This window comes from Phyllostomus discolor, chromosome 4 (assembly GCF_004126475.2).
Source record: "Phyllostomus discolor isolate MPI-MPIP mPhyDis1 chromosome 4, mPhyDis1.pri.v3, whole genome shotgun sequence".
NCBI classification, from domain to species: domain Eukaryota; kingdom Metazoa; phylum Chordata; class Mammalia; order Chiroptera; family Phyllostomidae; genus Phyllostomus; species Phyllostomus discolor.
Window position 1 is genome coordinate 177,474,376 of NC_040906.2, and position 25,613 is coordinate 177,499,988.

At 32.1% G+C, this 25,613-nt stretch overlaps 1 protein-coding gene across 1 annotated transcript in view; it reads right to left on the reverse strand.

Annotated features, from left to right (window-relative positions):
* The window catches only part of LOC114493836 (triadin-like), a 97,812-nt gene that overhangs the window by 20,966 nt on the left and 51,233 nt on the right, over positions 1-25,613 (reverse strand). The window contains exons 9-18 of the mRNA XM_036022605.1: positions 17,407-17,433; positions 16,800-16,829; positions 13,209-13,238; positions 11,479-11,526; positions 9,663-9,710; positions 8,188-8,205; positions 6,163-6,207; positions 4,901-4,921; positions 3,083-3,109; positions 937-957 (exon numbers count right to left, since the gene is read on the reverse strand). Coding sequence (XP_035878498.1) covers positions 937-957; positions 3,083-3,109; positions 4,901-4,921; positions 6,163-6,207; positions 8,188-8,205; positions 9,663-9,710; positions 11,479-11,526; positions 13,209-13,238; positions 16,800-16,829; positions 17,407-17,433 — 315 coding nt within the window. The remainder of the gene's footprint in view (positions 1-936; positions 958-3,082; positions 3,110-4,900; positions 4,922-6,162; positions 6,208-8,187; positions 8,206-9,662; positions 9,711-11,478; positions 11,527-13,208; positions 13,239-16,799; positions 16,830-17,406; positions 17,434-25,613) is intronic.

Below are 25,613 nucleotides of genomic sequence, written 5' to 3' on the forward strand. Positions count from 1 at the left end.
CTTCTTGCTTCCAAAGAACTTTGAGTGATATACGTAGCTTGAGGAACTGAAATGTGACTAGTAGACACTGAAATGTGCTGTAAACAGAAAATACACACACAATTTCAAAGGCTCAGTATAAATAATAATGTAAACTATCAATGTATTTCTACATTGAATACACATTTCCATAGTATTTTTACCTATAGTTAAACGGTATTATTAGAATTATTTTCTCTTTACATTTTTAATGTGTCAACTAGAAAATTTTATATTACTTGTGTAGCTCACATGATATTGCATAAAACAACATTGATTTAAAATGATTTATGTTCCTAATCTGGAGACATGGGAATAAAAATACTATTTCCTGAAATTTTGTGAACTTATTGAAAAATTTACAGTTGTATCCTATATATTTACAATCCCTCTCTGTACCTAGATATTGATATTTCAGAGAGTGTTTTCTGAGAGCTTTGTCTGGTTATGCTGTACAAGATTAGATCCATTCCTAACTATGGTATTTTCAGATATACAATTATATTTAAGTTAATGAAGGAAATAAAACAACCCAAAATAAAACAATTACTTGACCATATGTGCTCTATGGCAAATTTTTAGTGATTAAAGTTTTAAAGCAGAAACACATTATTTTTTTCTTCATTCTACTTCAATCACTGAAAAGATTCACCTATTTGAATGCAAGTCACTTTAACCTTCAGACTCAAGGTCAGGATAAGGTATTTCTGTTACAAGTTGTCATTTTAAATAATGTCATTTTTTTTAAGTTTCAACATAAGTAAGTTTAAAAATTAGCAAATTTTTGTGGGAGGATTTAGTATAAAATGACTCACCCAATCTCTTAATACATTAAAAATATAAATATTTTATGAGTTCCCATTTGAAATTCATACTATGCACCAAAGAGAATTTATCATCAATACAAGCAATACTTGCCTGATACTCTTGTAGGTTTTTCTGTTTGAAGCAAAAAAACAAAAAACAAGTTCTGTTTAACTCAGATAAATGATAAATGCAAATATTATACATCAAAGAAGTATATAAAAGTTTTTAATATCTTTTGACTTTTTTCATATTGTCTAAGAGTTAATGAAGAAATATAGCTCTCTATTGCCTGATAACAGGGGTCTTCGAATATTGTAATTGCTTTTATGAGTTCTATAAAAAAAGCTATTAATCATTGCAGGTGTCACAACATATTTATGCTTTCTACACACACTAAAATCAGCAGGATCTTTTAAAAATTAAGTGTGTTGGTTCAATTATAATTATACCTAATTTGTAAATAATTACTTCATATGATGTGATTAATCTAAATATATGCTTGAAAGTTTCCAAATTTTGTAAAAATATATCATTGAGAGTTAGCTTCCTTTCAAAGGTGAATAAAGACAAATAATTAACAATGGGACTGTAAAATCAAATCTTAAAAAGCAACATGCAAAATCAGTTTAATTTTTCATAACTGTTTATTAGATTCAATGAGAGATTATAATTCTTCAAAGTAATATGGTTTTCCATTAAACTGAATTGTGTAGGGCAAAGATATAAAGTGAGATGATTGTCTCAAATACTGTAGCAGGCATTCTAACTTGAAAAAGAACAGGATTGGTACATCTGCACTGTACCAACATTAGTCTAATATAAAAGCCTAGGCTTGAAAATATTTTCAAAAGGAATCTGCATTATATGATTTACTTTGAGACTTGTAGAGTTTCTAATATAGACATAATTTGGATGTTTGTAAGAGCTACAAATTTATAAACATTAAATTAATTCCAATAGAAATTTAAAAAAAAAATTTTACTTGGGATACTTATGTTTTCAATGATATTACAGCAACATACCTCATATATAAAATTGCAAAAAAAATAGAGTAATTCAGAAAAATACTTCAGTAAGGCTGATGTGTTATTATTTTTTCTCTAAAAATTCTAGGGTTAGCTAAAAAGACAGGAACTTAGAAAAGAATCAAACATTTACTGAGGTATAACAAACTGTATACTGAATGAAGGAATGAATAGAAATGTGCCTATACTCTCAAATAGTTCTGGGTTGGACTTGTGCTTTTATATATAAAACGCCTTTGTTACTTTGTATTCATAATATAAAGATCCTAGAAATGGTATACCCTCAGAATAGGATCAGAAGGGCATATCCATGCAAGGTCTGATTTCCTTGCACAGCCCTCTAATTGTAGCTTTAATAGCTTTGGGAATAAAGTGGTGTACATTTTATCTTTGGCCTGCCTTGATTGATAGAAAGCTTCCCCTTTGTATTTTTCACAGTGTAATAGGAGAACAACATATGATGGAAGAGGCTTAACTATTAAGTCTTTGGCATCATACTGACTTGGAGCCAATTCCTGTCTCTACCATGTAAACATTCCGAGATAATAGACTTCCTTTCATCCTACTTTTACGTCATCTTTAAACTGTACGTGATAACTGGTCCTGTAGAAAGGTTTAAACGAACTAATAATGGGAAGGAATATGGCCATGTCTATTCTAAGTAACTGGTTTCTTCTCATTTTTCTTGCTGGTTATCTTAAAAGATATTAAATGATATTTTGGAAACAGTGCCAATATGTAATGTGTGCTCCTCTATCTTTCTATAAATTTGGTTTGCTCTCTTATTCTAAATTTTACTCCTTAATACTATTGATCATTATATGTCTAAATTATTAATAATCTCATGTCTAAAAATGTCCTGCTATTTTAGGTATACATGCTATAATAATCAGCAAGAGGAAATAGTGCAAAATAAAACACTCCCCCCAATACACACATGAGATCAATAGAGTTACAAATGAGACTATTTGCACACTTGGACAGGAATGAGATAGAAACCAGTATTTAATGAGTGACAACCAAATGTGTAATGGGAAAGCTACATGTGTTATTTTATTTAATACTTAGAATAAGCCTTTGGGGAAGTCACTATGCCTGTTCTATAGATGAGGACACTGGGAATCTGGGCAGTTAAGGAACTTTCTCAAACATCACATAGTTAGATAGAGGCTCAAATTTACATACTATTTCCACAGACCCATGTTACCTCTTCTGGAAAAGAAACTATTTACCTGATTCTCTGACTTCTGATGTTTCTGCTTTAGAAAGGAAAAATATACAATAGGGAAAAAGGAAGAAAAATAAAGGAAATAATATTTTTAATTTAAATAGCAGACAATTGAGTATCAGCTGCACATATTTCTGATTGAATTCTAATAGTGATGACAATAGAGACCTATATTCAAAATGGAAAAAGAACATACTGATGACCACTATTTCTGAAAACTGTACCTGGAAATCTATTTTGAAAATAGAGCAATTTTATAAACACTGTTAAACAGTCTATTCATATATGTCAGAATTAACCAATTCTAAGTCCTGTGGTTGCTTTTCTTAATTATAAATAATTGGACATTATAAATCTCCATTATATAAACTTTGTTATATAAACAAAGATTAAACTTGATCTTCATGTATCCATGAAGGCATGTGTTCATTGAATGTATTTATAAAGTAACTTCATGTATGACTTACAAGTGCAATAGTGGGATTGTGGAATGAGATTGAAAAATATCACAGAAATAAACTGAACTCATGGTGAGTGCAGTTGGAATAATGAGACAAGATGTAAAATGTTATTTGTCCTTAGCCAATGACAAGGTAGCATCACTCTCTTGTTCCTTTAGTAAATTTATAGACTAATACTATTTAAAAAATAGCATGTCAGGTTTTTGATAATATATCTTCCCTCACAAATCAGCTGAAAAGAGAACCTGATACATTTAATTTCAATCCTATACATCTTCCTGGGAAGCTATTTTCAAATTTAAGAAAAATTGATTAAAATATTTTACAATAATTAAGACAAAAAATGAATAACATTTCATAAATAAAACAGTATTTGTAAATGATTATATTTTACATTAGCATTCTAGTTTTGACTTTCAATCCTTAATTTTTATTACACTTTTCACGTTAGTAACAGTAATGCAAACTTTGTAGACTAAAGATTTTCTCCAACTCAAAGTGAACATTTAATGTTTTATATTGGTATAGAAATCTATTCTGAAGAAAACTGTAGCTGCATTTATAAGAATATGTCATAACGCCCTCAAGGAACTGGGTTAGTCCTTGCCATTTACAAACTTCAGATATAACTTCTAGATACACTCTTGATTGAAATGTGCATAATTTTACCCCAGGGTAAAGTGTGGGTCATAATTTCACAATATGAAATAAATAATTCATTTTTGTAAAACTGAATAACATTCATAAAATTTAAATGTTTCATAAGTCATTTTATTTTACTGTTTGAACCACCAAAATAAAACCATAATTTTGAAATATTAAAACAACTTCCATTTGATTTTTGACACAAATAAGAAAATAAAGAGCTAATGTGTTAAAGTGAAATAATTGAGGGCATTATGTGTTCTGTATTTTTCTTAACCCAGTAGTGACTATTAAAGAGAACTCCATACTGTGCTTACTCAGTACATCCTAACAAACAACCCAAAGCATACAAAAGAGAGATGTGACTCTTTATTTTTTCTGCAGGTCTTAGTTATTGTGTTGAATGTATTAATTTCACAGGTCTGAAAACAAAAAATCGTTTTAGGCATTTCTCATATACCTGATATGGTATAATGTATCTAATAGGTACTTAAAAAATACATGTTCAAGAATTAAGAAATATAATGCACACACTCTTCTCTCTCAATCAGAGTTATTTGCATGGTTAATGGCATGATGGTTACAGCATCAATAGACATACTGGATCTTTTAAATGCATTTACAATATAAATAAATTATATATTTAAAATAACTAAAGAACAAGTTATTAAAAAATTAAAGAACAAGTTATTAAAATTCTAAAATAGTACACTTACTTAGAGTTGGTTTTGATTTCTCTAAAAAGGAAAGAAAATAAAATTAGCAATAATTTTCTATCTATAGGTAAAATGTCAATCACTTTTATTTCCTATTTCTGTTTGTTCCAGTTCAAGTAGGCAAAGGCCAAACATAATTAAAATGAACACTAAACAATGCATGTAATTTGAGTAATTTCTAAGTCATATTCCCATGCACTTTCCAAAGGAGAAGTTGTAAACCTTCAAAATATAGATTCTTCATGGGTTCCTTATTCTTGTAAAGCCTCATCTTTGGTTTCATGAAACATGAATGCTCACGATAATTTGAACTCTTTACTGTTTCTGAATAGCATAAAATGCATGTTTTGTCACTATTCTTACAGAATATGTATTATATTAATTAATATTAACTATTTAAATTCTTCTAATCTAGTTTTTGAATGAACATGTTTAATTTATAAAATCTGAGGAAGAATAAATGAACAGTAGGTAAAAACACAAAGCTATACCATCTAAACACATGATCTCTCTCCATTATAACTTGTCTTCTGAAGTTATTAACTAAAGCATTAATTACTCAGTCTTACACCACAAGATTTAATTATTCAATAAAATAGCCAACATTTGTCCATGATTGTGAAGAATTAGAATCATCCAAAATTATGACAACTAATTATTTCATTAACAGTAGGCAGTACAAATTGATACGACTTTTTTAGAGAACAATTAAAAATATCTATAAAAATTACATTTTATTGAAAAATTTTACTTTAAGAAGTTTTACCTAAAGTTAAACTACAAAAGGAGATTTATGTATTATTGTATATCATTAAGGGAAACCTTCAAAATACATTCTTAAATAGAAAAAATCCAGGGAAAGTGCTATTTATACTATGCCATGATTTATGTTAAAAAAAGTGGGAATATCTATTATTTGTATGTATGTGTTATATATTTATACATACTACTAGAAGGATACATTAAGAATTAACAATGATTACCTATTCAATATTATTAGATATTTTTGGTGTGGCAATTGGTATAATAGGAAAAATTTGTATGTTTGGAAATTCATACATATTGATAATAATATTTAACAAAATGTTTAGTTGTCAGTAATACTACAACCCTATCTCATATAAACTAGATTTTATCACAAACCACAAGACTAAGCACTCCCAGAAAATAAACAATTGAAAAACACTTTTATGCATTTCTTTAATTTTCAAATTTAATAAAAGTAGTGAATTAAGGCAATGTAAACAAAAAGAGCAAAAAACCTGTTTTTATAAGTGGAGATTCTTTTTCTTGATGTTCAACTTTTTCTGAGGAGAGAGAAATCAAAATTAACTGGCAATCCATGGATTATTTATGTAGCAAGTTTTTCTTATTAATATACATGCAGGCTATTTTCACTTATATGGGAAGCATGCCCCCAGAGTCATTTGCATGTAACTTGGAACACAGAAAGCAGAGTGCCATAGAAACACATTAAAAACAAGGTCAGGTTCATTCTCAGGGCATCTTGTAAGACAGATGTGAAGGTATTAGCCAGCTTGGGGTTAGGTGATTAGAAAAAAAAGGTAGAATATGACAAAGAGGGGAATAACAAGAGGATTTTTCTTTCTTTCGTGACTCGTTCCTTGGGGACATTTGCCTTTGCATATTACAAATTTCCTTTTTACCTCTTGACTCCTTCCAGTTCTCTTCTTGCTCATTCAGAAGCAATTTGATTCCGGACATTTGTTTCTCATTGAAAAATTACCCTAAACCAGACCTATTCCAGAAAGTACCACATTTGTATTTTCACTTTCCTGGACCAAATACACTGTCTTTCCAGGTATAGTTAGAATTCTCATCAATGAATATAAACTAAGTCTAGTACATGACAAATGGAATCAAAAAGTAAAATTGACATATCTGTTAGTCTTCTGAAAAATATTTGAATTAAAAAAATAGGCGATCTCTCTCTTTCATCAAAAGTGGAATTCCAAATGAAGCCATGTAGGGTAGCCTACTTTGATTAGAGCTGAGGATATTTGGAAATAGTGATCTTTGCCAAACATTGATTCTTTCTGCTCAATTCCAGAGTTAGTCCTTCTGAGCTGTTATTAATACTTACCCATCATTTGCTTATTTCACTCCTGAGTTAGGGGATTTGCTAAAAGTACTACTATTCTTCCCCAACATGGTACACTAACAGTAAGGGAGGGGGGTTGAGGCAGGACCCAGGGTCTCATAAGACTAAATTGGATATATGTGAATTCAGGACTGACAGAATTCAAGAATGAAATTCTATGAACTTAGTTTGCATAAATGTTAATATTAAATAGACATGCAACATGTAAGAAAATGAAAAGTTAACATTCAGGTTATTAAACTGTCCTAGTAATAGCAATAAAATAGCATAATAAATTATAGTAATAATAATATCAAATGTTTTTCAAAATACATGGAACAAGTTCTAGGGTAGGACTATCTGGGCTCCATATCGTTATAGCACATCTCCTGAACAACTTGTATAGCCTTCTAACTGGTCTCACCAAATTCAGCTTTGGACTTTGTTGATGCATTTTTATATAGGAGCCAAGGAATATATTACTAACAGCTACTACTCATACCTTCATCGAAGCTTCCATTCCACAAATATATCATTTAAGAACTATCATCACAATTTTGCCACGATTTTGAACACATTTATTACTTTTGTGACAATAGGCAAATATTCATGCCTTCCTGAGCATTTTAGCCAGCTTTTAAACTATGAACAACTGTAATAACTTCTGTATCACTTCTGAACAATAAAATGGCTGATTTTTAAAGTCTATATAATGAGAAAATTCCATGATTTTAATAACAAGTCATAAAATGTTTGTAATTGTATGGATTTCTAAATACCAACAGATATAATATAATTAATGCTTCTTAAATAAATTAAAACAGTATATGTCTCACAATACTAACAATTGCATAGAATTTCTTACTTTTGTTATTTATTATGTTGTTTAAAAGATTCTCATTTACCTTAACTTCTTAGTGTTATTTTATAGCCAGAATGTACTCACTGTTTTCATATTAATAATAATGAAACAAGTTCTGGATATCTCATCTGTATAATTATAGTTAACTATTAATAGTAGTGAAAGAAAGGGATGTTAAATCAAAGCCATAGCAATAACATATCTTTATCACCTATATAGGTATTTTATTCCTAAGCAAGGCTAAATATAACAGTTTTAAAAAGCACATTATTAAAGTTAAATAACCAAGCAATACTACTCAGGTTTATTCTTTTCATCTCTTACTTGCTGGTTTAGTCTTGACTGTGGAGAATGGAGAAAAATAAATGCCATATTGATGAATATAAACCATGGAAAGATAACTCTAGTATTTATACTTAACTTTCTTAGTTTTTAGATTTTCTTTTTATCTTAAGTTTAATCCATTTTCACTGAGCCCTATTATTTCACTGTCAACAAATAGATTAATCACATTACTAGCGAAAAACTAAGACACATGAAATGTATATAAAATTTTAAACAATTGATGCATTTGGTACATAAATATTGTAAGTGGAGCTGCTTTCTTCATAATCCTTAAATACCCACATAACTAATTGAGGTACATAGGGGGCCATATTAACACCTTAGGGTAAAAGTTAGGGCTGCATTAATTGAAATAATGAGCTTGGGAAATGGTTTGGATAGAGTACAATTACCATAAGAGGTAATTTGAAAGGGCCTTATGGATTTTTCTTTCTTTTGTAATAATAGTCTATAATTTCTTTAAATAGTTCTTTCCTCTATTCTATTGTATTTCCCTCTGAGAAACTGTATTTAAATCTTTATTATCATGATTATCTCAGTTGAAAGAAATTACTTCACAGACTTTTCCATTGAAATTATTTTTTTGTAAGGGATTGGACACTATAAATAACTGAGGTGGGTAGGATTTTCTGTCGCAAAATCACATGGAGGAAGTTCAGGATTTTAAGATGTCAGTATGAATGGAGACTCAGTTTTGTTCATCCTTACAGAGAGACCTGTAGAACTGCAAGAGTGTGTGCCATTCTTATTTTTTCTCACATGAAATAATAAAGGATGGACAGTTGTTCCTTTAATATTACATATTCTGCTGCTCATTCTTTAGGGTAAATTTCTTTAAAAAGATTGTATTTATTTATTTTTAGAGAGAGGGAAAGTTAGGGAGAAAGAAGAAACATTAATGTGTGGTTGCCTCTTATGTGGCACCCACTGGGGACCTGACCCACAACCCAGGCATGTGCCCTGACTGGGAATCGAACCGGCGACCCTTTGGTTTGCACCCTGCACTCAATCCACTGACTTATACCAGTCAGAGCTCTTTAGGGTAAATTTTAAAAGTTATACAATCACCTAACTCTAGAGTTCTCATAAGAATAAATTACTTCATGTAGCACATAAATAGTAGGCAATTTCAGTGTTTTTGTACCTTTAAAGTTCAAGAAAATGGTTTGAGGATAGGATGAAAAACTTAAGCACACATAATAATCAATGTATTATACAGGTTTTCTTATGAATTATATATAAACTTAGGTCAATCACACTTTTAAAAAATGAAATGCTACTCTAGTTTTCCAGAGTTGATTTCTGTTGAGCAAAGCTTTAGTTATTTACAAGAATTTAAAATCTTAGAATTGATGTCGCTAATGGTATACAAACTTCAATGAAGGTTTGTGTGTGTGTGTATACCCACATAAAAATAACTGATACATAGAATAAAACATAAAATATATATTTACCTGTTTTTTCTATTGGGGTAGATTTTACCTGCTTGACACCTTTTTCTTCTGTGATAAGAAAAAATATTATCACAAGTAGAAATTTTAAATGTGTAAGCACAAAATAATGGCATTTCAACCTTGATATTTTGTGTTTACTTTGAAATAACACCAATGTTGAGAGAAAATGTAGATGTTTCCTTAAGATAGCAGGTGATGTCTTCCATTTAAACTGGATGGAGGCACAAAGAAAACTGGTCCATCGGCAGATGTTCCTTGCAGCTATGTTGCCACAAAAGGTTTCCTAATTCAAATCATCCCTTAACCCACCCAAACACTCCTTATCCCTTGCCTTTATTACATTTCATTGTATGTGTCTACATAGAAATATTGCTTTATAAAATATGTATCCCTTTTTCATTATTGCATTATAATAAGAAAAAACATTTTTTAAATCTCTTTTTATGCATGATGCCTCCCTGGGAACCTGAGGATTATACCGGGAACTCAAGTTTTTTATGGTGTAAAGCTGGGGCAGGGCAAACACAGCATGTTTACAGGATGTCTTCTGTTCTCTACATTTTTATGGACATACTCAAAAGATTTTGGGTTAAAGTAGAGAGATAATTATGATGATCCTATATAAAATTAAACTTTTCAAGTAATCAGCTGGTCAAATATTCAAGTGGGAAAGCTTTATTGGGAAACAGAATTTAAAGAATATAAATGTTATTACTGAAGTAAAAGAAAGGTGTAGTGAGAAAAATAATGTATTTGCCATACACTCAAAGACTAAAATCTCCTATTGTCTCTGTAGTTTCACTTCAAAATGACAGACATCAGGAACAGTGAAGAAAATAACAGGTTTTCATCATTCTTTCAGAATTGTTTCTAAGGTTTTACTTAAGTAGATATAGATAGCTATTCTCCACTTCCCACGTTCCAGCTCTTGCTTTCTTTATTTCTATGGTTTCTGTTGTTGATATTTCATATTTTTTAAAACATAAGCAAATAAAATCATTCTGACTCAAACCCATAGTAAACAGATTCTCTAAAGTAAAGAGTTTACTAAGATATGTTTAGAGAAAATATGTTTTTAACTTTTTAAAGATTCTGGAAAAAACACATTCACAGCATTGTGTAAATAATTCAGCAAAGAATGAAGGACAAAATTCTATAGGATACCTAAGGTATGGGGTTGTCTCAAAATCAAGCTGTTATTTAATTGACTTAAATTAAAACAAAATTTCTTGTCTTAAATAAAAACTAATTAATAAACTTATCCTGGTAACTTCTGCATTCATCTTTATGAACAGAACACATCGGCTTACCTATATTTTGTCCAAAATGTAAGATCAGAAATAAAAAAAAAAGGAAGGGAAATAAAGATGGAGTAAGAAGAAAGGAGGAAAGGAAGTGTGGTGAAATGTCAATTTCCTTTTCTTTTTCTTTTTTTGGAGTCTAAGATGGTCATGTTTGAATGAGTAAATCTGAATTACAGATGTTTTCTAAGCATGTCTTGCCCCAAACAGAACAAGAAAAAATAATATATAGACCTCATTCACCTGAGTGCTAGCAATGATGTCTTTGTGCTTTTAGTATCTCTGATAGGAAGCAAGACTAGTTGTGTAGTTACTCGGGACTGGTCATGTCCTCAGTATAAAGAAACATTGTGAGGATGACTAAAACCTGATGTTCTAGCATCTGGGTGACTCAAAACATTAATTCTATCTAATAACTTTATAATTGACTTTAAGCTCTTCTTAAACTAGAAGCTACTTCTAAAACTAGACCATTTAGAGGCAATTTGATACTACAAATACCACCTGCAAAATACCTGGTTTACCATGAGAAACAGTCTTTTCTGGTTTCACTGTGTCTTTTTCTAAAAATAATGAAAAGAAAATATTTTCAGGTGTTTGGCTCTATAAACTAACACACAGTGAATTTTCTTTGTGACTTAGGTCAATAATTTGTTAAGCAGAAGACATCAACAACTGTGCCCATGGAGAAAAACTTCCTACATTTTCATGTCATCCTAGTTGACATGAAAACCTTAAAGACCTTTGTTGAATAAAAACCATATGCCAAGAATTCTTATTTACATTTAAGCACCCATGGCAGCCAAAGATCAGGCTGTAATAAAGCATCAATCCTGAAATCAGGAGTCTAGGCAATGGTTGAAATAGAGAACAATGGTCCTGTGGAGTAATGTGAGAATAAATATTATTAAAAGTGCTTCAGAAATGTCTTGCATAAATTCTACATGAGTATTATAGATAATATTCATATATACTGCATATTTGAGCTTTTTTAGATGAAGCTAAGAAGCAACTTATTTGTAAATCTAAATAATAACATTCAATTAAATTACTGCAAAACAACACTATTTAATAATAAAAAATAAAAGTTTTAAATGATATTAGGACTAACTAGAAGTTTGAAATGGTATTAGGTTTCTGGTAAACAAAATAAAGGGGAAGAGGCATATGCAAAGCATTTATATTTGGTAATACATACTCATCTGTAGGAAATAAATATAGTCAGAAAAATAAATAAGGAAACAATAAATAGACATTTATGAGCCTTGTTACATTGAAAAATATATTGTTTATAAGAGCAACTAGATTCAAGCATATAATCAGTTGCTAAGTAATACCTGGTAAGAATTAAATGGTTAATACTTTATATATATAATATATACATGTGCACACATATATATTATATATATTCAGATTCTTGAAGTTATTGATATTGAAGAATACTGCTGTATAATTTTTTGTAACACAGAAGTCACTTCTCTAGAGATGGAAATTTTTTGTAACTTACCTCAGGTAAATAGCTAGTTGGTACCAGATCTAGGACATAAACCACTAAATAGCAGTGTACACTTGGAAAAGTCACCCTGATTTTAGGTCAATGTTACTTCAGTACAATGATGGTTAATCTGGGACAATCTTTTACTGGGAGCAGCTGTGATTGTGAGTAAATTAGACATGGACAAAATCTATTAAAAACATCAGAAAAATAATTTCTGAACTTGTTCTATTGAATTATTTCCACAGATATTAAATATGAGTGACAATTGTCATGTTTCATGTCCCTCATAGTTATATGATGAAAATAAAAATGTTATGCTAGTCCTCAAATCATAACAGGTTTTATTAATTATACATAATTATATATAATAATAATTCTTGCCCTCTTTACCTTTAAACCTCAGTTGTCTATGGTTTTGTGAATTTATGATGCTAGTGTGTTACCAGAAAGAAAGTCACAGATTAAACATTATCCTACCTGATTTTGAGGAATCCCAAGAAATGCCTCCTAAAAATTGGAGTCTCTGCAGAAGCTTAATTAAAGCCATATTTTTGATATTTTTGCTTATGAGATATCCCCATTCTCAGCTAATCCAGTACTATAAACACAATACATATTGATCAATGGAGAAGGAAAATAATGAGGATCTGGGAAACTGTGTAAATCTCCACTGATGGATGGTGAGCCTCTTTTAGTTCTAAAATGAAGATATCAGCTCTATCAATTTAAGAATAAAAAAAATGTTACCTGATTTCGTTTCTTTTCTAACTTGTGGCTCTGAAGGTAAAACAAAATGCAGACATTTTAAAATCTGAAAAAACAAACTACAGCACAAATTTATTTTTGGAAATTATTTTGTTGACCATAATTGCAAAACCAGAACTGCACTAAAAATCATTCCAGTTTCATGCTAGTTTCTAAATACTGAACTATTAAACACATAGTACTTAGAGTCATGCTATGTACTAAGTTTTTGCTACTGCTAATTTATTTTAACCTGAATTTTCTCTTTTCTTAAGATGATTGATGTGGAAAATAGTTTCAATATCAACATAAGATAAATGATTTGATAACAAGAGTTGGAGAAGTTTCTTTGAAATAGATGTGATTGGGTACTTAGTGATTTAGAAATTTAGAAAAAGAGTGTGATGTCTTGGATTGTGTCCCATCAAAAGATGCCTTAAAGTCCTAACCCCCTCCCTGTAACCCAGATGTGACCTTATTTGGTAATAGGATTGCCGCAGGTGTAATTAGTTCAGGTAAGATGAAGTCATACTGGAGTATGACCCCAATCTCACTAATGCCCTTATAAAAAAAGGGGAAAAACAGAGCAGCCCAACTGTCCATCAGTAGATGAGTGGGTAAAACAACTGTGGGACATTTACACAATGGAACACTACACTACTCAGCTGTAAAAAAGAAGAAAATTTTACCTTTTGTGACAGCATGGGTGGACAAGAGGAAAATATGCAAAGTGCAATAAGCCAATGAGAGAGAGACAAATACCATATGATTTCACTCATATGTAGAACTGAGTGAACAAACTTAACTAACAAGCAAAATAGAGGCAAACTCATAGGCAGAGAGCAAGCTCTTAGCTCTGGGAGGCGGTTATGAGTTGCAGAAGTCAAGCAAAAAATAAAAAGTGAACATGGACAACAATGTGGTGATTGCAGGGTGGAGGGATGTGGGAGGAGATGGAAGGGTATAAAGGGGATAAATAGTAATGGAAAAATACAATAAAATAAAAAATAAAATACATAGCCCTAAAAAAACCACACACAGGAAGAAGACGGTTATATGCTAATGGATGCCAAGATTGGAGTGATGCCTCTACAAGCCAAAAAACACCAAGAATTTCTGGCAAACAAAAAAGGCAGAATAGGTAAGAAAATATTCTGCTCTATAGGCTTCAAAAGAAGTGTGGCTCTGCTGACATCTTGATTGTGGACTTCTGGCCTCTCGAACTATGAGGGAATAAATTTCCATTGTTTAAACCTACCCAGTTTGTGGTATTTTCTTCCAGCCATCCAAAAAAACTAATAATTTTGGTACTTGGAAGTGGGGTGAGTTGAGTAATGGGTTAAGGCTGGAAAATTTTTGAGGCACTTGTTATTAAAAGCTCAGATTGTCTGGAAAGGATTCCTGACAGGAAATTGACATTAAAGACTATTCTTCTCAATTCTGAGGATTCTCCTCAGAATTAAAGACTATTCTCCTCAATTCTGAGGATTGAGAAAGAATTGAGGGGAGCTATAGTGGAAGCTTCTGTCTCCTTAGAGAATACATGTGTCATCATGAACAAAATATTGTTAGAAATAAGAATGTTTCGTGTACTTCTAAGATCTCAGAAGGAAAGGAGAAACATGTTATTGGATGATAGAGAAAGAGCGATCTTTGTTATAAAGTAGGAGAGAACTCAGCTGAACTGTGCTCTTCTGTGGGTTGGAAGGTAGCATTTGTAAGTGGAGAACGGATATTTAGCTGAGGAAGTTTCCAATCAGAGTGTCAAAAGGTCAGCCTAATTTTTTCCTTGCTGCTTATAATAAAATGTGAAAAGGAAGATAAGTTGAGGAATGAACTGTTAAGTAAAAGGAACCAGCATTCGACACGTTGGAATATTTTCAATCTATCTAAAAAGAATGAAGGGAGACACTCTTTTGAAGTGAAGGTGTAGCTGGACAAACTTTTGCTAATGTGGGCAAAGAATAAATGTGGGACTTACGGATTCAATTCACCATCTCAGCAGAAGGACAAAGAAAGACCTGTGGAAGACTTTTCTGTCCAATGGCTTGTCTCCCCATTAACTAAACTCAAGACTGGCCATGTTTTTGAGAATACTATACAAGCAGAAGGGATGCAACCTGGATAGAAAGGGACAGAGATAAGGTGAAATAAAGGAATAATAACTCTGAGGACGGAACAACAGATTCAGACCTGGGCTGATGGGACCTCCTCAGGAGCAGAGGGCAGGCCTACCACCTCAGTGGGCCAAGAGAAGAGAGCCACGCCCTACCAAGTCCAGAGGACATAGTATTGAGCCAAAAGGCTTTTCTCAGCCTTTGAAATCTAATGGAATTTTCCCACTATGTTTTAGGTTTACTTGGAAACTGTGACTCATTTTTTCTTTCCAATTTCTCCCTTTTGGAATAGAAATGTTTATCCTATTTCTGTCCCACTGTTTTATTTTGGAAGCAGTAATTTGTTTTCTAGTTTTATAGATTCACATATGGAGAGGAATTTTCTGCAGTAAGAATCATACCCCAAGTTTTACCCATAACTGATTTGCAGAGTGAGATTTGGGACTTTGAATTGGTAAAATTTTGGTCTTAGAGTTGATGCTAAAATGATTGACACTTAAAGATTATGGAATGTACTTTGCACCACATGAATGACATGAATTGGAGGGTCATAGAGTGGACCTCTATGAACTGAATTTTGTTTCCCCAAAAGATATGCTAGAGTTCCAACCTCCACTACCTCAGAATGTGACCTTATACAGAAATAGGGTCATTGTAGACATAATTAATTAAGAATTTATCATATGGCAGTAGGGTGGGTCATTTATTCAATATGACTGGTATCCTTGGGAGAAAAGGAGAAAAGGTACAAGAGAGAGGCACAAAAAGAGAAGATATCCATGGGATGACAGAAGCTAAGACTGGAGTGATGCTTTGATGAGCCAATGAACACCATGGATTGCTGGCGAACACCAGAAGCCAGAAGATGCAAGGACTGATTCTTCCCCACAAGTGCAAAGAAATGCATGGCCCTGTTGACACCTTGATTTGTGACTTCTCATTTCCAGGGCAATGAGAAACTGTATTTCTGTGGTTCTGAGCCACCCAGCTTGTGGTATTTTACTAGTGCAGCCCTAAAAACCTAAAACAGCTAGGGAACATGAACCAAAATGTAAACTATAAGGAGAATCTGACTGATTTGTTTCTCTTAAAAAAAAGGTTCTGCTGCCTACTAGAGCCCTCAGAAATGTTTATCTTACTCAGAAACCCCCACAAAAAGAGAAGAGGAAGAGCAGCTGTATTTTTATGAAATATTTATGTCCTGTATCTGCAAATAAAAGTAGCAAAATAATGGTTTTGTAGGACAGAACTCAATTAGTCAATTCTTTTTTTTTCTGTACCATATAAATTTCTCAAAATGTTTTCTCCTAAGAACAGGTAGTCCAAAATATGCACTATGTTATTTTACTGCAAAAATTTATCAAGGATAAAATTTTAGAATAATGTTTATACTAGAACACAAATTTGCAAAGACATGTTATGCTATTTATCATAAATATGGAATATAAGTATAAATCTATACATAAAATGTACATACCTAGCTTCTCTTCTTTTTTTACTTGTGGCTCTGAAAACATATATACACAGTAATAATGAGGATTATATAAAGATATTTATTTCTTGTACTCATGCATACAGGGGTGGGCAAAAGTGGGTTAACAGTAGTTTGTATGGAAAGTAATACAACAATTAATAAATAACAAGACAAGAACAGACCTTGTGTTTCCTGCACTCACACTGTAAACCTACTTTTGTCAACCTTACTTCTTTTACACATTATTCAGTTTTTCAATATGCCATGTTACTTTGCATCTTATAATTATAGAAAATTAACATAAATGGACAAATAGAAGTTATTATCATCACAAGAGTTATTGAGAAAAAATAAAATGTGAACTAAAATTTCTAATGAGAAGTTAATTAAAGGTACTGATTTGTACCTCCAGTGAATAAAGGGTGGAGGAAATGTTAGCACAGTGTATTCTGAGAAGAGCACTTAGCCTGATAGGTACAGGGTGCACAGAAAAGAATTGTCTCAGATTTAAGCAAAATACTCAGCAATGGAGTTATAAAATGATCAAAAGCATGCAGTTAAAATGTGTTTCTTTCATTCATTCATTCATTATGTCAGGCATGTTACATACGTGGAGGCTTAGGCTTGACTTCTTTGCCTAGAAAGAGTTAAAAATATTTAAGATGAGTCATTCAATTCTTACTGAATTGTCATTGAATATGATAGAATATTATAAATTTGAAAATCAAAATCAAACAATATAGACCCTAGCCATTCTTCCTTATTGAAATTTTATAGGATATGTAATTTAATGTTCATGCCAAGTTACTAATTTAAAACTTATTTGAAATTATAAAACACAGCTTAATTTTATTGCATCATTAAAAAATAATTTGTTCACGAATTCACGTGCAGTGCTAACTTTTTAATCTTATATTGGTAAAGCACATAATGCTTTTGAGGCACTACTTTTAACCTTTCATTACTCAAGATGAAAAACCTAAGACAATTTTTAAATTTCCATTAACATTGTCAAGATGTTATCTGTCCCTGTGTAATATATTAAAAATAATTGCTTCTGAATTTGTAATTCCTTATGACTAGAAATACAAAATTTGCTTTTTTGGCATGAGCAACCCTAGTGCAGGAGTTGGTAAATTTACTGTGAAAGGTCAGATATTATATATTTTTTGTTTGGGGCCATGTAATGTCTGTTGCAGTTACTCACTCTGCTATTGCAGCCCAGAAACAGTCATAAACAGTATGAAAATGAATAGGAATGACTATGTTCCCATAAAACTTTATTTACAGACACTGGTGGCCAGCATACAGGCCAATGTTTGATAACTTTGCTCTATCCATAGTCCATTTTAATTTTCCTTTTTATCTTAACAAAGATTGTGACAGTAGAAAATAAATAAAGGAGGCTGGAAGTCAACCTAAAATACCCTCCATGCTTTCCCATCCCTACTCAGTTGTTCACAGATTCCTGGTGATTACACATCCTAAATATATCTTGCGTGTACTTCCACTTTTCCACGTGTACTTCATTTCCTCCTCAGTTTCTATTTACATTCTAGCCTCAAATACATCATTTCCATTTCCCAGTTCCTTTCTTTACCTGATGCTCCTTCCCCCTTCTTGCAAGCTTTCACCACACTGTGCTCATTTAAGACCCAGCTCAGCTATTGTCTCCCTCTGGCAACCTTTCCTGAGATCCTTCCAAGAGGGGTTATATGTCTCTAATCTTTACTCTTAGAACTCTATGTAAACCACTATGCCTACACATTGCAATTATTGGCAATACTTTGTAATTATTTACTCATGTGTCTCCCCCAAATAACTTGTGAAACTCATTATACAGAGACTGCAACTATCATCTTAGTATTTTTAGCACTGTGCATGGTCTCAAACATAGACAAACATTGTCTTTAATGAACAAGTGGAAACTCTACGGAAACGGAGTGTTCCTCTATTCAGTAAAGCACAAACTAAACACACTCCCACTGACAGCTTATCAAAGACCCTGCAAATATATTTGAAAAGGGGTTGCAAAGAGTTATTTTAGAAGAGTGGCCCTTCTCTGAAACATATCAACATAAATCTTTTATTTGTTTTCTTTACATAGCAGGTTTTTCAAAATTGTGCATGGTTGCCTTACTTTGAGATCATTGAAAATAAAATGTGAAAGATTATGTATGAGATTTCTCATTAATATTGGTTATGGTTATTTCACCCAAGAAAAGGAGAAAATTATACTATGTTTAGGTGTGACTATTGAGTAGTTTTGGCCTGAAATACAAAATTTATTGAAGATCATTTTTCAGTTGGATAGCACTATCTGGCACAGAATGTTTAAATCATGAACACTTACTGAACTGTATTACCCTAAATACCTCTCCATTACATTCTGATTCTCTAAGTGGGTGTTAGAAAAACAAAAGAAGGAAATAATAAGAAATGATGTAAGCCCAGTGAGATTTAACCCTTCTTTTAAAGGTCAGGGCATACGGTGAGGATGGAGAGTGTTTGAGGAGAAAAGCAAAGTAAAATATCTGAACTTGGATGGGCTGTGTAAAGTGCCAGGCACAGCCCCAAGGTACCTCTTTTTCTGCCCTGTGTGTTATTGGTCACACTGATCTCAGTACCTCAGCCTGACACTATTTCATTCTAAAACCAGAAATGTGGAAATAGAAGAGAGGGGCAGTTATTGTTTCTTTTCTACTACACCCAAGTGAATAGTCTCATTTACCTTCCTTAAGGTGTTTCATGTTACTCAGAGCTAAATTTGAACAGCATATGAAAGAAGTTTCTTCATGTTTGTCCAAAAGAGGTATTTAAAATATTTTTTTCTGGAATATGATTCAATTATTAAATATCATCCCTGTCTGAAGCATCACAAGTGTGAAACATTTCCTCATAGGCTTGTGAAATATTTCCATATAAAATATCATTGTGTTGATCCATAAATTAAAAAAAAATACTTGAGCTAAGAGCATTGTTTTAAAAACTGGGTGATATACTGAGTGTTATAAATAATACGAAAACATGTTTAATCATAGAGGAAAGAAAAATGGAGAATAAAATAAGCTTAAATTATTAATGAAAATGGCATATTTTAGAATAGCAAAGAAGATATAAAGAAATAATGTTGACATGGGGAAAACTGGATTTTTGTCAATTTTGTCATATTCTATCAGATTAACTCACAAAGTAGCCTGGAAACGGAAGACTCTAATGGAATTGACATCTTCACAGGCAAGTGCCTAAAAGCATCTGAGTTTTTGTTTTAATTTAGAAGAGTGAGACCACAAGCTTCCTTTGTAGCAGGTCTAAAAGCCTTCTCTAGTGCATTGTTTCTGCCATCCTGGAAGATCTCAATTCAAATCTCATTACTACAACCTTTCTAAATTAGCTTTTAAATTGAGTAAAATGGAGAAGGAGGATTTTCAGAGAAATCTTTACTAGAGGAGCTAAAAAGACCATTTTTTTAAATTTGCCTGAACGAAAAAGAAAACAAATCCTGGGAAAAGACTGAACACAAGAATTATGGCTTTTGGAAGAGTCTGAAATATATCCATGGAAGAAATAAAAAGATGAACTATCTGAATATTGAATAATAATACTTTGTTTACACTAATGCATGAGTAGAGTTTAGTAATTTTAAATGAAGCTGTATTTCTTCTTCCTTTTGCTTAATGACGGGACTTCCTTAGAATCCACAGGGCATGCGTCTCTCCTTTCAACCAGCGGAGAATAATTGTACCTGACATAAATTTATTCAGCAGCTACTAATAGGATTGTACTTGATTGATTAACTGAATGGGCTAAAAAATATTTCACCTCCTAATCTCCGGAAGGTAAATTTATTCAGAAAAATTTCAATTTCAAGACTACAGTACTGAAGTCACAATTACAAATAAAAAATAGAAGGTTTTAAGACATAAGTGGTTAATATTCAGAGGTTAGGCATAAAAAGGATTACATCTTTTTTAATTAAATACAAATTGCTTTCATTTCCATAAACTAAATGGCTAACGTGTTTCTCTTTCAGATTTTAAAAGACTCTATCACATTTTAATTCTGGAAAATTATCTCATGTACTTATTAATATACTTTATGGATAGCGCACTTAATATTAATTTGTGCCCCAAACCATGATAAGCATTTTAAATGAAATATTTTAACACAGTTACTCTCATAAGACCAATTTCCCCACTTAATACATTAAGAAAAAGTCTTCCGTGTTATTTGACTATATAACTATATTACATTTGTTTATTCAAAAACATTTACTGAGCTCTTACTGTGTGCTAGGAACTGTTTCAGGCACAAGATTCATGAAATAATCCAACAAAAATCCCTGCACTAAGGAACATGTAGCCGTGCTGTGTGATTCATAGCATTTGGATTTACTATCTAAGTATTGCATTGGGTTCTGAATTCCAAATAAGTGCACCACCACACTTACTTTTTTGTTTGTTTTCCACCAGCACCTCCATCTCTCTGTTATTCTGAGAATGGAATGGTAATAGAATATTTGAGGTTCTATCTTTTGTAGTAAACTATATCTAGAATCTGTTGGCAAGAGAAAGGTGCACTTTATTTAAGGTTACTTTAAGGTCAAAGAGGAAAATTTGTGACATTATTAAGTCTTTCGCTCACTGCCTTACAAATCAAATTGAATTGTGAATGATGTCATTGATATGTTAAAAAAAGTCGTGTCCCCCTATTTGTGAACTGGGGATCCATTAGATCATTATTTCAGCGTCGTTGCCTGTAACGTGAATAAAATGTTGGGACTTAAATACAAAATCATTATGAAATCAAATTATAGTATGTATATATGTGAGTAAATCCTCTTAGTTAAGAGATAAATTACTCCACCGATTTTTTTTTTCCTAGGATTTGGACTAGTGGGTACTCAATAAATGTCCTTGAACTAACATAGTAGAAATCATTAAATTTTCCTCAATATATTGTGTTTGTTTGTGGTAATAAACCCTCTTTGAATATTATAATGGCACATACCTGGTGGCTACTGAGTAAACATTAGTGTATCTTATAGACAGTGGTTACCTTGTTGTCTGTAGGGATACTTATGAAGTATGTACCACCATTGCCACATTCTAGCAATTACTCAGTGATCCATGTCAGCATAACTTTAATATATTTTGTTTTACTTGAAAAACAATGGGCACCCTCTTTCCTAAGAATTTATAGTAGAGTTTTCTAGCATTTTTTGTTATTATAGGGAAAAGTAAAATGAAAATTTGAGATAGCAATGTCCAAATATAAATTTATTATACATGTGAGCATATCTGCATTGTTCTAATTGCAACACAATTGAACATTGTTTCAAGTCTGTCTCATTTAGATTTTTCTGGAATGTCTGTCACTAATTTTTAAAACACAATTATTTTTGCTTTACTGCATCCCCAGATCTTTTAAATAAGTGTAATACATCATTTCTCAATGTGTTCAACTGAACACACCACTATTATATTATAAATATATACATATACATATATATTATATATATATATATATAATTGTTGAATAACTTTAAGAAACATTGGGTGAAAAAAAGTCCAGCTATTCTTTTTACTGTTAAACCTCCCAAATGTACGCATATATATTGTGAACTACAAGAGCTTTTCTTAAACTTATGTAACCTCAGAAACTCTTTTATGTACCAATAATATAACTAGTCTTCTATGCAAAACACTTTGCAAAATATGAGTCTAAGAAATAGCTTACTAATACTGTAAATATCCCTCGCTTTTACAGTAAGAAAGAAAATCTCTATTAACAGTACTTCTATTGAATTATACTAATAGTTGAACTGTATAAAATTACACAGTTCTAAAGGAAGGATTTAGTTCAAGGTTTTAAGGTTAACAGAGTTATCATATGGACCACTGGGGAAATAGTACTCAAGTAAACTTATGTGACAAATAAGGAGTTCTTTATTAGAAAACAAATGGTTTGATCTTGTTGGTAATTAAACAGACTGAAACAATTTTAGGTATTATAAACATAAATCCACTATTTCTCATGTCATTAAAATGGAATTACCCTAAGTTTTTAGCATTTTTCAATGGATTATTGCCATTTATAGGTAGTGTAACACTGTAGACTTATACAGACAATTACTGTTATGTCTCTATTTGACAGATCAGAAATCATTTGACCTACAGTTTCTCTGATGTCACATCTTCCTCTATTTTCACTCTGTCATGCTGTTTTCCTAGCTAAACATTTACAGTCTCACTTCCCTCTCAGACAAGATTTAAAATAATAGTCTTCAATGTACTCAAAGTATGTAAGGTCTATTTTCTGACCCCTGACCTCCAAGTAAATACCTCAAACTATAGTAAACATAATAAAACCAGATCCCTTTTATTTCCTCTAAACTGCCCATGAGATCAGCAATAACTCTATATTATATATTCCAATGAATACTTTTCAGTCTTTATCTTGTAAATTTCTGCTAAATTTGACACTTCAACAACTTCTCCTTTGATACTCTTTCCTTCCTGGTTTCTCTAACTTCAGGAAATACCTGCTTTCTCCTGCCCTTTATGTTTCTGTTTATTATTTATTTTTTTTTTTCCTTTCTCTTTGACTCCTTCAGGATCTCCTTTTCCTCTATCCACTCCTTAAATATTAGTGTTCTTGGTTTGCTTCCTCAGTTCTTGGCTTTCGCCTTTGTCACACTCCCCTTGGAAGATATATCAGTAACGTTCATCCTTTAAGCCAGCACATCTCTTGTCTGGGACTTACAAATCTGTTACTGTTTTCTGACTGGGTGCCCAATAAACATACCTAAATGTATATCCTATAGGTACTCCTGATTCCAAATGTCTCTCCCCCACCCGACCCCAATTAGATTACAAACTCTAAGAGAGCAGGAACTTGACTGCATTTACCAACATGTTTTTGTACTTAACATATTGTCTAGCATATAATAATTGCTTAACACAAATTTGTATAAACACATCAAAAATTTGCATGATAGGTACAGCTTTCTTTTTCTAAATGCAACTTTTTTTTGAAATTCCAATCACAGTATATGACACTACTGTCTACATTCTTACTCTTCCAAGACAGGATCCCAGGAGTTATGTGAATTTTTCTTACCCTCCCTCCAAATTACGACAATTTTACTTCCTAAATACTTCTTTAATGGCTTTTTCTTTTCTTCCTATTAACGTTCTACAAAGATTTTCTAGTAACTCCAGAGTTTTAGTGCAATAGTTTCAACCATCAGAAAAGTAATTTCCTGAAGCTATCGCCAACCTTTTTATTTTCAATTTCTGTGATTAGTCCAAATGAACAATTTGTAATTCTAATTTAAGCTCTTACCTTATTTTGCTCAAAAACTTAATTGTTTTCAATTTCCATTAATAGTAGGACATAGCCCTTATTTTGGAAGTCATAGTTTTCTGTTGCTGGTGCCTCCTAGCCGCACCTACTCCAATCATCCGTTCGTACTTTATGTTGCCCTGAAGGTGAAGTCCTTGTAGCACCCAGGGCTCCTTACTGTTCCCCGCCTCCAGCTGTGGTGCGTGCCTCTCTCTGCCTGGAACACGCTCTTCCGGCTTTCTTCACCTGCTTATTTACCCTTCTCTAAGCCCACTCCTGTGTTTTCTGCCCTTGGAATTTTTCCCTGAACCAAAGACCTGTAGCAGTATAAAGTTCCTCTATGTTTGCAAAGCACACTATGCACAACCTTTCTTGTTTGTTTGATTTTAATTGCTTATTCCATTTTGTTGATATTACTTTATTTAATGATTTCTGCCTTCATACAATATATTTCTTGAGAGATAAAATTTGCTAGCTTTACATCCCTAAAATCCAATGAAATACTTAATACATGATAGGAATTCAATAAATACTTATTGAACTAAACTTAGCCATTGATTCCATCATAATTGGAGATTTAATTATTTTTATAATTTATAGAAGTCTTGCATAGTGCATATTTTCTGGTTAACTTAGAGAAATATATAAAGTATTTAAGTACTTTATACTTAAAGTGTGTATGTAAGAGAGACAGAGGCAAAGACATAAAGCATATCTTGACAACCTCCTATCTGTCTACTCTGTTAAAAACTCCAGTTAATAAAGTTTATATATATTTCTCTTGCAGAATCCCTATGGTAATTTTAAAATAGATATCACAATGTATTTATTCTCTATAATTACACACAAGTTGAATAAAGTAACAAGTTAGAAACTTCTTAAGTAATACAAGCCACAGTTGTTTTTTTTTGCTAAGTCATTCACCCTTTATGTCAACAGCTTAGACAGTTGATAAAATATAAAGATATTTTACCCTTGACACACATGTTCTTCTAGCAAAACATGTGTTTATTTCTTCCTTTTAAGCACAAATGAATGCATGGGGAAGCCCAGGGTTCATTTGCCTGTGCTGTCAGAAGAAAACAATGGTTCTTTCCTTTGTAATTGTTGGGATGAACAAAGTCCAGAAATCACACATCCAGTGAGGTAGTGGAAGGACAGTGCAAACCAGTGCTTGGTGAGTGTGAGGGCCACTCTGCTAGTTAGAAAGCAATCATTCAAACACATATGTCCACATTAAACTAGTCAAGGCGGTGGGAGAGAGGCTTGATGTTATTTTCTCCTGAAGATAAGGGCAGTATTAGATTTCTATGGGTTTTATAGTAATACTTCTTAATTTTAAAAAATATTTTATTGATTACACTATTACAGCTGTCCCATTACCTCCCTTCCATCTCCCTCCACCCTGTACACCCTCCCCCACCCACATTCCCCCCTAGTTCATTTCCATGTGTCATAAGTTCTTTAGCT